General features: G+C 45.1%; 1 protein-coding gene across 1 annotated transcript in view; it reads left to right on the top strand.

Annotated features, from left to right (window-relative positions):
* The first annotated feature begins 12,126 nt into the window (after nt 1-12,126).
* Nucleotides 12,127-16,039, top strand: part of rnf126 (ring finger protein 126) — a 69,917-nt gene continuing 66,004 nt past the window's right edge. Inside the window, exon 1 of the mRNA XM_063032160.1 lies at nt 12,127-12,228. Within this exon, the coding sequence (XP_062888230.1) occupies nt 12,157-12,228 (72 nt within the window). The 5' untranslated portion in view covers nt 12,127-12,156. The remainder of the gene's footprint in view (nt 12,229-16,039) is intronic.

Below are 16,039 nucleotides of genomic sequence, written 5' to 3'. Positions count from 1 at the left end.
AAAGTAAATTTATTGTCAAACTAGTATATATCACTATACATTACAGATTCATTTTCTTACAGGCATTCATAGTAGAACAGACAAATATAATACAACTAATGCAAAAACTACACAAAAAGACAGACAAGCAACCAATATGCAACAAAAAACAAATTGTGCAAATTCAAAAAAAAATTATAAGTAAATAATACTGAGAACATGATTGATTGAGTCCTTGAATGCGAGACCATAGGCTGTGGAATCAGATCGGTGTTGGGGTGAGTGAAGTTATCCACACTGGTTCAGGAGCCTGATGTTTGAAAGGTAGTAAGCATTCCTGAAACTGCTGGTGTGGGACCCAAGGCTCCTGTACTTTCTATCCCATGGCAGCAGTGAGAAGAGAGCATGGCCTGGGTGGTGGGGTCCCTGATGATAGGTGCTACTCTCCTGCGAGTGTTTTGTGTAGGAGTGCTCAATAGTGGGGAGATAATTATTTTTAAAAAATTGATATATAGCACGGAATAGGCTCTTCCAGCCCTTTGAGCCATGCCTACCAGTAACCCCCTGATTTAACCCCAGCCTAAACATGGAACAATTTACAATGACCAGTTAACCTACCAACTGGCATATCTTTGGACTGTTGGAGGAAACCAGGAAAACAAACACTACACAGACATGGGGAGAACGTACAAAGTCCTTAGAGGCAGTTGCGGGAATTGAACCTGGGTCGCTGGAACTGTAAAGCATTGCGCTAACCCCTACCCTATCGTGTTACCCGTGATGGACGACCGCATCCAGTACTTATTGTAGATTTTCTGTTCAAGGGCATTTGGTGTTTCCGTACCAGAGTTGTGATGCAGCTCAATAAAAAGTAACAGTGAAATTACTGGGTAGGAAATCTGTCACCCTTCCCCAGTGTGATTTTCTCTTTTCAAATTTTTTCATTATTATCATTATTATTATCCAGAATTAACACAAGTACATCAAAGTAAGCAACACTTACAATGTCTCAAGAAAAAAGAACATTAATTTTAAAGATTGAAAAATTTTTGGTGATAATAAAAAAAACCCCTACTAAGCAAGAAAAGTGGCGGGAAAAACCCATTAGGTGTTCAACCCCGGAGCCATGCGTCATAGAAAAAGCTTCTAAAGATAAACATCAAACCACCAGCAAGAAAAAAAAATGTACCAAAAATTTACAATTAGATCATGGAGGAAATCTGTCAATTAACTCAAATGATAATAACGAGCAAATGAACCCCATCTTTTCTCAAAATCCAATATAGGTTCAAAGGTTCGACTTCTAATTTTCTCCAAACTAAGACTTGAGAGAACCATCACTTGAGAGAACCATTGTGACAAAGTGGGAGCTGACGTATCCTTCCACTTCAACAAAATGGCCCTCCTAGCTATCAATGTAACAAATGCAATAACATGTTGGTCAGACACAGAGATACCACTGATATTTTGAGGAATTACTCCAAAAAGCACAGTTAATTTGTTAGGTTGTAAATTAATTTTTTCCCCAGTGTGATTTTCAATGATGAGTTGACTCAACTGTGTCTTCAGTACAAGAGCAATTAGCAAGGACCAATAAAAAAAGAGTGGAATTAGTGAGTTTTAAATGGGTACATTGGTTTAATAACATGATAATTGTATTGCCTTTATGAACCCATGATTACAAAGGAAAACACTTCTTGTATTGAATTTCATGCATAGATTTTTATGACTAAACTTTAATTGTTGAAAGTTTAAAAAAAATGCATTCGATGAATGAATCTGAAAGGACACTCCATTGCTGTTTCCATAACAATTTTGTTTTACCAATAAGGTTGTTATCCCTGAACTGAATCCGGAGAACTGGCGGATCACTCTTAGTCTGTCCTCCACCCTTTGACCTGTTTGGCATGAGTGACCCTACCAAGACCCAAAGCACAAAGCCCTGACTCCAGCTCTCCAAGTCATCAGGCCATGCAAGCCTCCAAACCATGACAAGGTTGTGGTCCTGTTGGAGGTCTATGAGTGAATGATACATATTAAAAGCAACAGATTTTCAGCATTTTGATTAAAAAAAAAACTCTGCTTTGTTTTAAAATGAGCCACTATATTGAAGGCCCATGTTAAGCATTTTTGAAGTGGCATTAATAAGCTGTATCACTTAAATCAATCATATTTAAGAACTACAGTGATGATAGGTAACACACCCAAGTTCCATTGTAGAGATACAATAGCATCACCTTGTACTCCTTCCCCTCCCCCCCATCTTATTCTAGCTGCTTCTTCCTCCTTCCTTTCCAGTCCTGAAGAAGGGTCTCGGCCAGAAAAGTCGACTGCTTATTCCCCTCCAAAGGTGCTGCCTGACCTGCTAATTTCCTCCAGCATTTTGTGCATGTTGCTCTGGATTCCCAGCATCCCAGCATTCCTAGTAGGCAGGAGGAGAAGATGGCAGCGCGACCTAGCGTGTACAGCTCTCCGGTGAAATGATATCGTATTTGTAAGTAGGATGCCGTGCACAATTCTGATTTGATGGAGACAGACGTGAGAAGCAGAGGAACATCTGGAGAAATTTCTGAAATGCCCAGCTTGCTGTGCGATCGAGAATCTCCGGAGGGAAGGCCCCAAAATCCCCGGCTTTGCCTGCTGCTGGTGACTGAGGCTGAGGTCGAAGCGTTCGGCAGAGATGGCGCTCAGTACTCGGTGTCGGCGGGCTGATCAGAGCTCGAAGTTTTCGGACGACTCAGAGTCGGAGTGTGGTCGGGCACGGCAGGGAGAGTTTTCTTCCTTCTCCCGTCTGCGTGAGATGTGGGACATTCGAGAGACTTTGAATTTTTTTACTGTGCCATGGCCTGTTCTTCATCAAGTTATGGTATTGTTGCACTGTTGTAACTATATGTTATAATTATGTGGTTTTTGTTAGCTTTTCAGTCTTGGTCTGTCCTGTGTTTCTGTGATATCACACCGGAGGAATATTGTATCATTTCTTAATGCATACATTACTAAATGACAATAAAAGAGGACTGCGTGTCCTCATAATCTAATCTAATCTGAAGAATCTCTTGTGTTTACAATTACATAATGTTTTTTCTTCCGCCCATTGCAAAACAGCTTCATCATTCCAGGTGTTTCGCTGCATGTGCAGTTACATGCGAGTGCGAGTTCCCATTTTCAGTTCCTTCTGGTACTTTGCACAAACTATCAGCAAGAGGAAAATCTGAGAACAGACCCTTGTTTCCACAGAGCTTGGTACAACCACATTGTTGATAGGAATAATCATTTGCATGGTTTATCCATGGGCAATCAGGCATCCACTGATGACATTTAATGACAAATGAGAGGCATAGAGAACTGAAATGGGGATCTCAGTCCACCCTGTCCATATTCTCCATCAAGTACTCAGTGGCCACTTTATTAGTCCTATACCTAATTCAAGTGGATACTAAGTGTATTGTTCATGATCTTTTGCTGCTGTACCCATCCACTTCAAAGTTTGACGTGTTGTGTGCTTAGACATGCTCTTCTGCACATTACTGTTGTAACATGTGGTTATTTAGATTCCCGTCAGCTTGAATTATTCTGGCCAGTCTCGCCTCACCTCTTGCATTAACAAGGCATTTTTGCCCGCAAATGTTTTTTTGAACCATTCTCTGTAAACTCTAGAGATTGTTGTGCATGAAAATCCCAGTAGATCAGCTTTTTCTGAGATACTGAAACCATCCAATCAGGCACCAACAATCATTTCACGGTCAAAGTCACATTTCCTCTCCGTTTGCAAACACGAGGAAATCTGCAGATGCTGGAAATTCAAGCAACACGCACAAAAAATGCTGGTGAACACAGCAGGCCAGGCAGCGTCTATAGGAAGTTGATGTTTCAGGCCGAGACCCTTCGTCAGGACTAACTGAAAGAAGAGATAGTAACAGATTTGAAAGTGGGATAGGGAGAGAGAGATCCGAAATGACAGAAGAAGACGGGGGGAAGGGATGGAGCTAAGAGCTGGGAAGTTGATTGGCAAAAGGGATATGAGGCTGGAGAGGATCATGGGACGGGAAGCCTTGTCGTCGTGGCTATCCCTCAAGGTCGAGGATGATGGTCTTCGTTCTGAAGAAGTGGCCCACAGAGCGAAGACGCCTCTGCGTGTATTTGTCTAACGTGTACTTGATGTTGCACTCCGAGAAGCACACGATACTTCACAAATCAACCAACTGATTCCAATGGCATGGAAACCACGACGTTTGGAGCTGATGGATTTGTTGCAGTCTTCATCCGCCTTCACAGCCGTTGAGTTTGAAGTAACTTTGTCTGCCTGTTCCACCTTTGAGGTCTTGGCTGGATTGTTCTTTGTCAGGAACCTCACCCTCGACTTTACCATCATGGGTGATCCTACCAGGAGCATAGCTCCAGACGGCATTGCTCTCAGGATCACAGGACCACACAAGCTTCTCCACCACGACAAGGTGACAATCCACGGAGAAGATGGGAGGCCTAGAGAGAAAGAAAGAGGGGGGGATCCCAGAGAATGGGCAAGGAGTTATAGTGAGAGGGACAGAGGGAGAAAAAGAGAGAAAAGAAAAAAAAAGGGAAAGGAGAATAAATAAATACATAAGGGATGGTGTTTGAAGGGGAGGTGGGGCATTAACGGAAGTTAGAGAAGTCAATGTTCATGCCACACACACAAAAATTGCTGGGGAACGCAGCAGGCCAGGCAGCATCTATTGGAAGAAGTACAGTTGATGTTTTGGGCCGAGACCCTTCGCCAGGACTAACTGAAGGAAGAGTTAGTAAGAGATTTGAAAGTGGGAGGGGGAGGGGGAGATCCAAAATGATAGGAGAAGACAGGAGGGGGAGGGATGGAGCCAAGAGCTGGACAGTTGATTGGCAAAGGGGATATGAGAGGATCATGGGACAGGACGCCTAGGGAGAAAGAAAAGGGGGAGGGGGAATAAAAGCTCAGAGGATGGGCAAGGGGTATAGTAAGAGGGCATCCGTTAGTCTTGCGAGACCATGGATCTGCGCCTGGAAAGTCTTCACTCTCCAGGGCGCAGGCCTGGGCAAGGTTGTATGGAAGACCAGCAGTTGCCCATGTTGCAAGTCTCCCCTCTCCACGACACCAATGTTGTCCAAGGGAAGGGCATTAGGACCCATACAGCTTGGCACCAGTGTCGTCGCAGAGCAATGTGTGGTTTAAGTGCCTTGCTCAAGGACACAACACGTTCCCTTGGCTGGGGCTCAAACTCACGACCTTCAGGTCACTAGTCCAATGCCTTAAGCACTTGGCCACATGCCCACACAGTGAGAGGGACAGAGGGAGAAAAAGGAGAGAGAGAAAAAGAATGTGTGTATATAAATAACGGATGGGGTACGAGGGAGAGGTGGGGCATTACTGGAAGTTTGAGAAGTCAATGTTCATGCCATCAGGTTGGAGGCTACCCAGACGGAATATAAGGTGTTGTTCCTCCAACCTGAGTGTGGCTTCATCTTTACAGTACAGGAGGCGGTGGATAGACATATCAGAATGGGAATGGGATGTGAAATTAAAATGTGTGGCCACTGGGAGATCCTGCTTTCTCTGGTGGACAGAGCATAGGTGTTCAGTGAAACGATCTCCCAGTCTGCGTCGGGTCTCGCCAATATATAGAAGGCCACATCGGGAGCACCGGACACAGTATATCACCCCAGCTGACTCACAGGTGAAGTGTCGCCTCACCTGGAAGGACTGTCAGGGGCCCTGAATGGTGGTAAGGGAGGAAGTGTAAGGGCATGTGTAGCACTTATTCCGCTTACAAGGATAAGTGCCAGGAGGGAGATCGGTGGGGAGGGATGGGGGGGGGATGAATGGACAAGGGAGTCACGTAGGGAGCGATCCCTGCGGAAAGCAGAAAAGTGGTGGGGAGGGAAAGATGTGCTTAGTGGTGGGATCCTGTTGGAGGTGGTGGAAGTTACGGAGAATTATATGTTGGACCTGGAGGCTGGTGGGGTGGTAGGTGAGGACAAGGGGAACCCAATTCCTAGTGGGGTGGCGGGAGGATGGGGTGAGAGCAGATGTGCGTGAAATGGGAGAGATGCGCTTGAGAGCAGAGTTGATGGTGGAGGAAGGGAAGCCCCTTTCTTTAAAAAAGGAAGACATCTCCTTCGTCCTGGAATGAAAAACCTCATCCTGGGCATTTTTGCAAGAGATAGGGTGGGAAGAGGAATAGTCCAGGTAGCTGTGAGAATCCGTAGGCTTATAGTAGACATCAGTAGATAAGCTGTCTCCAGAGAAAGACACAGAAAGAACAAGAAAGGGGAGGGAGGTTTCGGAAATGGACCAGGTAAACTTGAGGGCAGGGTGAAAGTTGGAGGCAAAGTTAATGAAGTCAACGAGCTCTGCATGCGTGCAGGAAGCAGCGCCTATGCAGTCGTCGATGTAGCCAAGGAAAAGTGAGGGACAGATGCCAGAATAGGCTTGGAATATGGATTGTTCCACAAAGCCAACAAAAAGGCAGGCATAGCTGGGATCCATACAGGTGCCCATGGCTACACCTTTAGTTTGGAGGAAGTGGGAGGAGCCAAAGGAGAAATTATTAGGAGTAAGGACTAATTCCGCTAGACAGAGGAGAGTGGTGGTAAAGGGGAACTGGTTAGGTCTGGAATCCAAACAAAGCGGAGAGCTTCGAGACCTTCCTGGTGGGGGATGGAGGATATAGGGACTGGACATTCATGGTGAAAATAAAGCTGTGTCCCACACCCCGCACTTCCCATTTCTACCTCCTACCCAAGATTCACAAACCTGCCTGTCCAGGTAGACCCATTGTCTCAGCTTGCTCCTGGCCCACCAAACTCATTTCTGCATACCTCGACACTGTCTTATCCCCCCCTTGTTCAAGCCCTTCCCACCTATGTTCGTGACACTTCTCACGCTTTGAATTTTTTCAATGATTTTAAGTTCCCTGGCCCCCACCAGTTTATTTTCACCTGACGGGAGTGAAACAAAACAATCCATGTGCAGGGTGGGTGGGATCTTTCATGATACTGCTGGCCTTTACCAGCACCTTTCAGTGTACATGTCCTTGATGCAGGTAGGCTGGTGTCAGAGATGCCTTGGCTGTTTTGGCTATCTGTTGTAGAGCCTTCCTGAGCAGCATGCTTGGATGCTTTCAACTGCACACATGTAGAAGATCGTGAGTAGCAATATGCATAGTCCTCTCTTCAGCCTTTTCAGAAAGTAATGGTGTCAAATGTGTTTAAGCTGAGGAAGATGGTCTCAGCTCAAACATATGGAAAAATATTACTAGTTTTGTAAAATAAATTGAATTTTGTTGTATCTAGAGGTGTTGGTTTATACATACATGTGTTTTACACTCATTGATTTACATTTGAAATGAGTGCAAAGCATATAAGACCATAAGATATAGGGGCAAATTAGGCCAATCAGCCCAGACAGTTGTCCCCACAAGCTTCAAGATCGCCACCATCGTGCCAGTGTCGAAGCATTCCACTGCCACAGGCCTGAATGACTTCTGTCCAGTTGCACTCACCCCCATCATTGCAAAGTGCTTTGAGAGACTGGTTCTATCACATCTGAAATCCTGTCCGCCCTCTACCCTGGACCCCCATCAATTTGCCTATTGCACCAACAGGTCAACAGAGGACACCATCTCCATGACACTTCACTCTGCCCTGACCCACCTGGACAGCCCCAACTCTTACGTCAGAATGCTGTTCATTGACTTTAGTTCAGCAATCAATACTGCGATCCCCTCCAAGCTGATCACCAAACTTTGCCAGCTTGGTATCAGCTCATCCCTCTGCAATTGGACCTTGGACTTTCTGACTAACAGACCCCAATCAGTTAAGTTAGACAACCTCTCTTCCTCCACTCTCATCCTGAACACCGGTGTGCCTCAAGGCTGTGTGCTGAGCTCTCTTCTGTACTCACTTTTCACCTATGACTGCGTTCCTGTACATGGTTCTAACGCCATAATCAAGTTCGCAGATGACACCACGGTGGTTGGTCTGATCTGAGGGGATGATGAGATGGCCTACAGGGATGAGGTCCAGCACTTAGCTGCGTGGTGTGCCGACAACAACCTGGCCCTTAACACCCAGAAGACCAAGGAGATTATTGTGGACTTCAGGCCTGCCAGGAGTCACACTCACATCAACGGAATTGTAGTGGAGCGTGTATCAAGCTTCAAATTCCTTGGTGTCCACATTTCCGAGGATTTCACCTGGTGCCTGAACTCCTCCATCCTAATCAAAGAGGCGCAACAGTGCCTTTATTTCCTGCGGAGCATCAAGAAAGCTCACCTCTGTCCCAGGATACTGATGGACTTTTACCGCTGTACCATTGAGAGCATACTCACCAACGGCATCTCAGTGTGGTATGGCAATTGTCCCGTATCGGACTGCAAAACTGGTGAAAACTGGGCACCCAATTGCCCACCATTGAAAACATCTACCATAAACGCTGCCTGGGCAGGCGAAAAGCATTATCAAGGATGCATCTCACCCTAACCGTGGACCTTTTACTCTCCTCCCATCCGGTAGGCACTACAGGACCCTCTGCTCCCGCACCAGCAAGCACAGGAAGAGCTTCTTCCCTGAGGCTGTGACACTGCAGAACCTCTCGTCACAGCGCTAAGCAGTACTGCACCCGTATTGTACTGTCTCAGTACTTTTATATTTGTGTGTTATAGCACCTTTTTTATTCGCAGTTATTTTGTAAATAACACTATTCTTTACATTTCTGGTCAGATGCTAAATGCATTTCATTGGCTTTGTATCTGTACTCGGCACAATGACAATAAAGTTGAATCTAATCAAGTATATCAGTCAATCATAGCTAATTTTATTAATGCCATTGTCCCACCTTCTCCCCAAAACCCTTAACCCCCTCACCAATCAAAACCTATCAATCTCTTGACTGACTAAATTTTGAACAGTTTCTTTAAGATCTGTTTAGTATTATTTTAATTGAATTCGGCTTTATTAGCTTCAGGAGTTTACTTCAAACATTCTATTTGAAAATACCTGATCCACCTAAGTAAGCCAGTAATATTGTCCAGTAGTAGGACAGTGCTCCTTGTGGATGTGCTCGATGGAGGGGAGGGCTTTACCCTTGAGGGACTGGGTTGTATCCACTACTTTTTGTGGGCTTATCTGTTCATGGTCATTCATGTTTCCATTCCAGGATGTGATGCAACTAGTCAGCATACCCTCCACCACACATCTATAGAAGTTTGTCAAAGTTTTAGATGATATGCTGAATCTTCTCAAACCCCTAAAGGAAGAAGAGGCTCTGTTGTGCCTTCTTTGTAGTGGTACTTACATGCTGGACCCAGGATAGATTCTCTGAAATGATGATGCTGAGGAATTTAAAGTTGCTGACCCTCTCTGCCTCTGAGGACTGGCTCATGGACCTCTGGGTTTCCTTCTCTTGTAGTCAATATTGGTCTTGCTGACACTGAGTGAGAGGTATTTGCTCTGGCACCACTCAGCCGGATTTTCAATCTCCCTCCTATGCGCAGATTCGTCACCACCAATGACAGTGGTGTGGTCAGCCAATGTGAATATGGCATTAGAGCTGTGCTTAGCCACACAGTCTTAAGTGTAAAGTGAGTACAGCAGGGGGCTAAGCAAGGTAGTTATGAAAGTTAAGGGTCTCAAGTTAAGGTCCTAAATTAGGAGGCTGATTTCAGAATCAGAATCAGCTAGTTAGTGATACGGCCATGGTAGCAGCGCCATCTGACCCAAGCTGCCTAATTATCACTGACATAGGTGGCAATATCTGTTGTTTTCCAGCAGCAGTACAAGGGATAAAAATTACTACAGGTTACAACAAATAAAGAGCATAGAGGAGAAAAAGTGAGATAGTGTTCATAGACTGTTCAGAAATCTGATGGTAGAGGGGAAGAATCTGTTCCTGAATGCGGGTCTACAGGGACCCGTGCCTCCTCGCTGATGTGAGTAATGATTATGATTAGATTATAAGAACACTCAGTCCTCTTTTACTGTCATTTAGAAATGCATACATGCATTAAGAAATGATACAATGTTTCTCTGGAGTGATATCACAGAAAACAGGACAAACCAAAGACTAACACTGACAGAACCACATAATTATAACATATAGATACAGTGCAAAGCAATATCATAATTTGATGAAGAACAGACCATGGGCACAGTAAAAAAAAGTCTCAAAGTCCCAAGTCGATCGACTCCCGAGTCCTCGATAGCAGGCGGCAAAAGGGAGAAACTCCCTGCCAGGCACCGTCAACTTGCCGATACATTGGAAGCAGCCAACCACAGCTGACACTGAGTCCATCTGTCTGAAAACTTCGAGCTTCCGACCAGCCTCTCCGCTACAGCCTCCCGAGCGCCTTCAACCTCGCCCCAGCCGCTGAAACAAGCAAAGCCGAGGATCTCGGGGCCTTCTGCTCCGAGATTCCATTTACCACACAGTAGCAGCAGCAGCGAAGCGGGCATTTCAGAAGTTCTCCAGATGTTCCTCCGTGCTCTCACATCTGTCTCCATGAAATCAGAATTGTGCACGGTACCCTACTTGACAGATAAGAGATATTATCTCCGAAGTGGCCGCGCACTGCCTTCGCGCAGCCATCTTCTACCCCCCTCCCTTTAGGGCACAACCTGGGTGGCAAGGGTTTTTAATGATGGGCGCTGTGTTCTCGAGGCACCACCTTTTGAAGGTGGTGGGGAGGGTTGTGCCGTGGCGGAGCTGGTTGAGTCTACAACCCTCTTTTGCAGCCACTTTCAATCTTGCACATTGGTTGTGTCATCAACTGCTATGGAGGCCCCAGTCGGTGCCCTCTCCACAGTACATCCATAGGAGTTTACAAAAGTCTTTGATGACATACCATGTCTCCTCCAACCCCTAACGAAGTAGAGCCACTGGCAGGCATTCTTCATGATTACATCAATGCGTTGGTCCCAGGATGGATCCTCTCAGATGTTAAGGCCTAGGAACTTGAAGTTGTTCATCCTTTCCGCCGCTGATGTGAAGCAGCAACCATCTTTCCAAACGGAGTAAACATTGGGAACTATCAGCCGATCAGGAAAATAAAACAGACATTCTGAAAGGCTGATAGAATAGTGGACAATTATGTTCTGATACAAGGTTTGAACCCGAAATATCAACAATCCCTTTCCTCCCACAAATACTGCTTGATCTGCTTCATTCCTCCACATTCCAGCATCTGCAGTCTCTCCACCGACAACTGTTTCATCAGAAGCAGAGTTTACAGAACAATCTGTGGAAACTGTTTCTGGTCCACTTGACGTAAGGCTCGCTTCCTGGTCAGCACTTTAGGCAGCTGTCCAGAAAACCCATTTGACAGCCTGCGTGAAAGCTGTTATTCACTCGTGCCTTTACAATTCTCTGTTGTTCTCTCCTCCTCCAACTTGAATTCAATCCATCTCATCTGGCTCTACCGCCATGGCACTCTTTTGATCTCCAACCCACCTTAGACAACCCCTTCGTTCTCTCTCTTCCTCCTGCCCCCTTCTCCCCTCCCCCCATTCTTTGCAACTTCAAACACAAACTGCTGGAGGAACTTGGTAGGTCAGGCAGCATCTATGCAAAAAAGTACAGTCGACATTTCAGGCCGAGACCCTTTCGGTAGGCCTTTTTCTTCCCTCTAGGGGTTTCGGCCCAAAACGTCAACTGTACTTTTTTCCATAGATGCTCCTGGTCTGCTGAGTTCCCCCAGCATTTTGTGTGTGTTGCTTGGATTTTCAGCATCTGCAGATTCTCTCTGTGATGTCTGAACTTTCCTGGTTGATTTGCATGGTCGACTTCCCACGAAAAAATGTTGTCTCACTTGTCAAATGTTTCCGGTAATTTCAACTTTCGTTTCTGCATATTCAGACTTCATTGTTTTCCCCATCTCAGTTCCACAGAACAGTTAGTCACTTAGCAACACTATTTCTGATTTTTCTTCCCCAAATGCCGCATGACCAGCATTATTTTCGAAATGAAAACTCATACACCAAGTACAGGACACGCCAGATGGACTAAATTACAATAGCAGCGAAAGGCAGACACAATGCAGAAAAAGACACACTTTGTAGAAAGAGCCAGTGATTGATAGATTTAAGGCACGTCACAATTGGCGTATGAGGTAATATTTTGTCACGCCTGGGCACCCGTATCGTACGTCACTCTGGCCGACTTACGTGAGTATGGCGGAGGCTTCCTCACAGCCTCGCTATTTCTGTCACCGCTGTTCGGCCGAGATTCTCCCCAGACTGCCGGTGAGTAAACCTTTCCCCAGACGAAAGCACCGCCGGATAGGTGTCGGAAGAGCAAGCCTGCTGGACAGCCGATTGCTGGCAGTGAGTCGGGCCGGTCCGCACCGAGCCCTTGTAGCAAGCGCCTTCGTTCCCGGGTAACACGAGCCGGGCCTGAGTCGCTGCCCAATAGCGTCCGCTCGCTTGCCATATAGTGAGCTCTCGTACACTGCGCAAGCGCGACCGGCCCTGCTGCCACAAAGTGTCCTCTTTCTTTGGTCTGCGCATGCGCTAGCTGCCAAACGAGACAAACTACTTGCCAAAGTACTTTATTTAAAACTTAAAAAATAACACAGTACTAAATTTCCGTTGAAAAGCTACTGACCGAAAATGTTAACGTTTCTCTTTCCACGCATGCTGGCACATCTCAACTTTTCTATCTCGCCGAAAAATTGAAAGGCTGAAGGACAGTTTACATCGCGCTGTTAGTGGCCTCTTGTACAATACGATGGACTCAGTCACACAGTCTGCCTGATCATAGCATTGCACTTTATTGTCTAACTGCACAACACTTTATTTGTAACATTATATTTTGGATTACGTTGTTGTCCTTACCTTGCGTTACCTCGATATACCGATGTTGTGAAATGATCAGTATGGATGGATGGATGGATGACACGCAAAACCAAATTATTTTCACTGTACCTTGGTACATATGACTGTTTAGTTGACTATTTGCCAGTATTTCATCCCCTACTTTGCCCGGATTGAGGGAGGGAAAGGGAGTGGGAAGCAAATTGGAAATCTCATAGAAAAATTACTAGCAGCACACACAAAATGCTGGAGGAACTCAGCAGGCCAGGCAGCATCTATGGAAAAAAAGTATAGTTGGCCTATCGAGCTGAAACCTTTCTAGTTGATTTACCTACACCTCAAGAACTACAGCAGTTCAAGAAGGAAGCTCATCACCCCTTCTGAAGGACAATTAGGGATGGCGAAAATAAACGATGACTCAGCTTGCAAAATCCACATCCCTTGAATGAATAAAAATTCGGAAAATGTATTTACTGGTAAATAAATTCCCTGCCACCTCCTCTACTCCCCATTCTGACCTTTTACTTCTCACCTGCCTATTACTTCCCCGGGTCCCGTCCTCCTTCCCTTTCTCCTATTGTCCACTCTCCTTTATTAGATTCTTTCTTCTCAAGCCCTTGACCTTTCCCACCCACCTAGCTTCACCTATCTCCTTCCCTTCCCCCCACTTTTTTATTTTGGCATTTCACCCTTCCCTTCTCAGTTTTGAAGAAGGGTTCGGCCTGAAACATCGACCATCAATTCATTTCTGTAGATGCTGCCTGACCTGCTGAGTTGCTTCAGCATTTTGTGTGTGTTCCTTTGGATCCCCAGATTTTGTTTAATTTTGTTTTTAGCAGACACAAACTCAACTTTATGCTGTAACACCTCAATTATTTTATGATTTCGAAAATAATTGAAGTAGCAGCATTTGTGGAGTCTGTTTGCTATAACTTTAAATGTTTTTAAAATATAAAACTACCTTCCTTAGTTGTAACTACAATCAACTTAAAGCATGAAATTTGCATGTATGTTTATATTTTCAGCAGAGTTAAAAGTTTGGATAATTTGGATTGGTTTCATGTAAATTTATTACATTTTCACATGATTTCAATTAATTTTCATCCGTGCTAAAGACCATGAATAGATATAGTGGTTCAGTTAGTAGGGTTGTTGCTTTGCGGCGATAGAAATTTGGGTTCAGTTTTGACCTTGGGTACTGTCTGTGTGAAATTTGCATGTACTTCCTGTGACTGGTGAATTTTCTTTGGGTGCTCAGGTTTTCACCAACTTTCCGAAGATATTCAGGTTTAATGGTTCAATTTAATATCAGAGAATGTATACAGTATACATTCTTACGCTTCACAGATAGGGAACGGGGGGAAAACCAGACTGAATGACAGAAAACATTAGAACCCGAAAGCCGTTCCTCCCCCCAGGCACAAGCAGAAGCAAAAGCATCAACCCTCCCACCCACCGTGCAAATAGCAAAGCCCCCAAAGAGACATGATATAGAGTCCATCAAAAACTACTGTCAATCCCAACACTTTGACATCTCCCTCTCTCCCTCTCTCCCTCTCTCCCTCTCTCCCTCTCTCCCTCTCTCCCTCTCTCCCTCTCTCCCTCTCTCCCTCTCTCCCTCTCTCCCTCTCTCCCTCTCTCCCTCTCTCCCTCTCTCCCTCTCTCCCTCTCTCCCTCTCTCCCTCTCTCCCTCTCTCCCTCTCTCCCATAGCAAGGGATAGTTGCTCCTGCAGCAATGACTGGGGAGACCAGCAGCACATTGTTTTGAAGTTGGCAGTTTAATTAACCAGTCCAAATTTTCTCTATGTATGGGTGAGTGGTCACTTCTGGTGGGAGTTGTTGAGGATGTGGTGAGGATTTAAAAAGAACAAAAGATTATTGTAGGACTGGTGTAAATGGGTCATCATTAAGGACTCCCATCACCCAGGTCATACCTGGTTTTCATTGTTACCATCAAGAAGGAGGTACAGGAGCCTGAAAGCACATACTCAGTGATTCAGGAACAGCTTCTTCCCCTCTGTCATCTGATTTCTGAATGGTCATTGAACCCAAGAATACTACCTTACTTCTTCTTTAGTTCTATGTTTGCACTACTTATTTAATTCAACTGTTTAATTAATATATATATTTACTATAATTCATGTTTTTTACTATTATTATGTATTGCATTGTATTGCTGCTATAAAGACAACAAATTTCATGACATGCCGGTGATATTAAACCTGATTCTGATGGCTGGAGTTTACTTTATTGTCGCCAAACAATTGATACTAGGGCGTACAATCATCACAGCGATATTTGATTCTGCGCTTCGCGCTTCCTGGAGTACAAATCGATAGTAAATATTAAAAATTTAAATTATAAATCATAAATAGAAAATAGAAAAGGGAAAGTAAGGTAGTGCAAAAAAACCAAGGGGCAGGTCCAGATATTTGGAGGGTACGGCCCAGATCCGGGTCAGGATCCGTTCAGCAGTCTTATCACAGTTGGAAAGAAGCTGTTCCCAAATCTGGTCATATGAGTCTTCAAGCTCCTGAGCCTTCTCCCGCAGGGAAGAGGGATGAAAAGTCTGTTGGCTGGGTGGGTCGTGTCCTTGATTATCCTGGCAGCACTGCTCCGACAAAGTGAGTCCAAGGATGGAAGGTCCTGACGAAGGGTCTCGGCCTGAAACGTCGACTGCGCCTCTTCCTATAGATGCTGCTTGGCCTGCTGCGTTCACCAGCAACTTTGATGTATGTTGTTCCAAGGATGGAAGATTGGTTTGTGTGATGTGCTGGGCTGTGTTCATGATCTTCTGCAGCTTCTTCTGGTCTTGGACAGGACAACTTCCATACAAGGTTGTGATGCACCCTAGAAGAATGCTTTCTACGGTGCATCTATAAAAATTAGTGAGGGTTTTAGGGGACAGGCCGAATTTCTTTAGCTTTCTCAGGAAGTAAAGGTGCTGGTGGGCCTTCTTGGCAGTGGACTGTGCCTGGTTGGACTAAGTCAGGTCATTTGTGATATTGACCCCAAGGAACTTAAAAGCTTTTGACCTGTTCCACTTGCGCATCACTGATGTAAATTGGGTCGTGCGGTCCGCTACTCCTTCTGAAGTCAACAACCAATTCCTTCATCTTGCTGACGTTCAGGGATAGGTATTGTCTTTGCACCATGCCACCAGGTTCTTAATTTCCTCTCTGTACTCAAACTCATCATTACCTGAGATACCGCCTACAATTGTGGTGTCATCAGCAAATTT

This window comes from Mobula hypostoma, chromosome 24 (assembly GCF_963921235.1).
Source record: "Mobula hypostoma chromosome 24, sMobHyp1.1, whole genome shotgun sequence".
Lineage (NCBI taxonomy): Eukaryota > Metazoa > Chordata > Chondrichthyes > Myliobatiformes > Myliobatidae > Mobula > Mobula hypostoma.
Note: the sequence above shows the minus strand (reverse complement) of the source record. Positions and strands in the feature narration are given on the sequence as shown.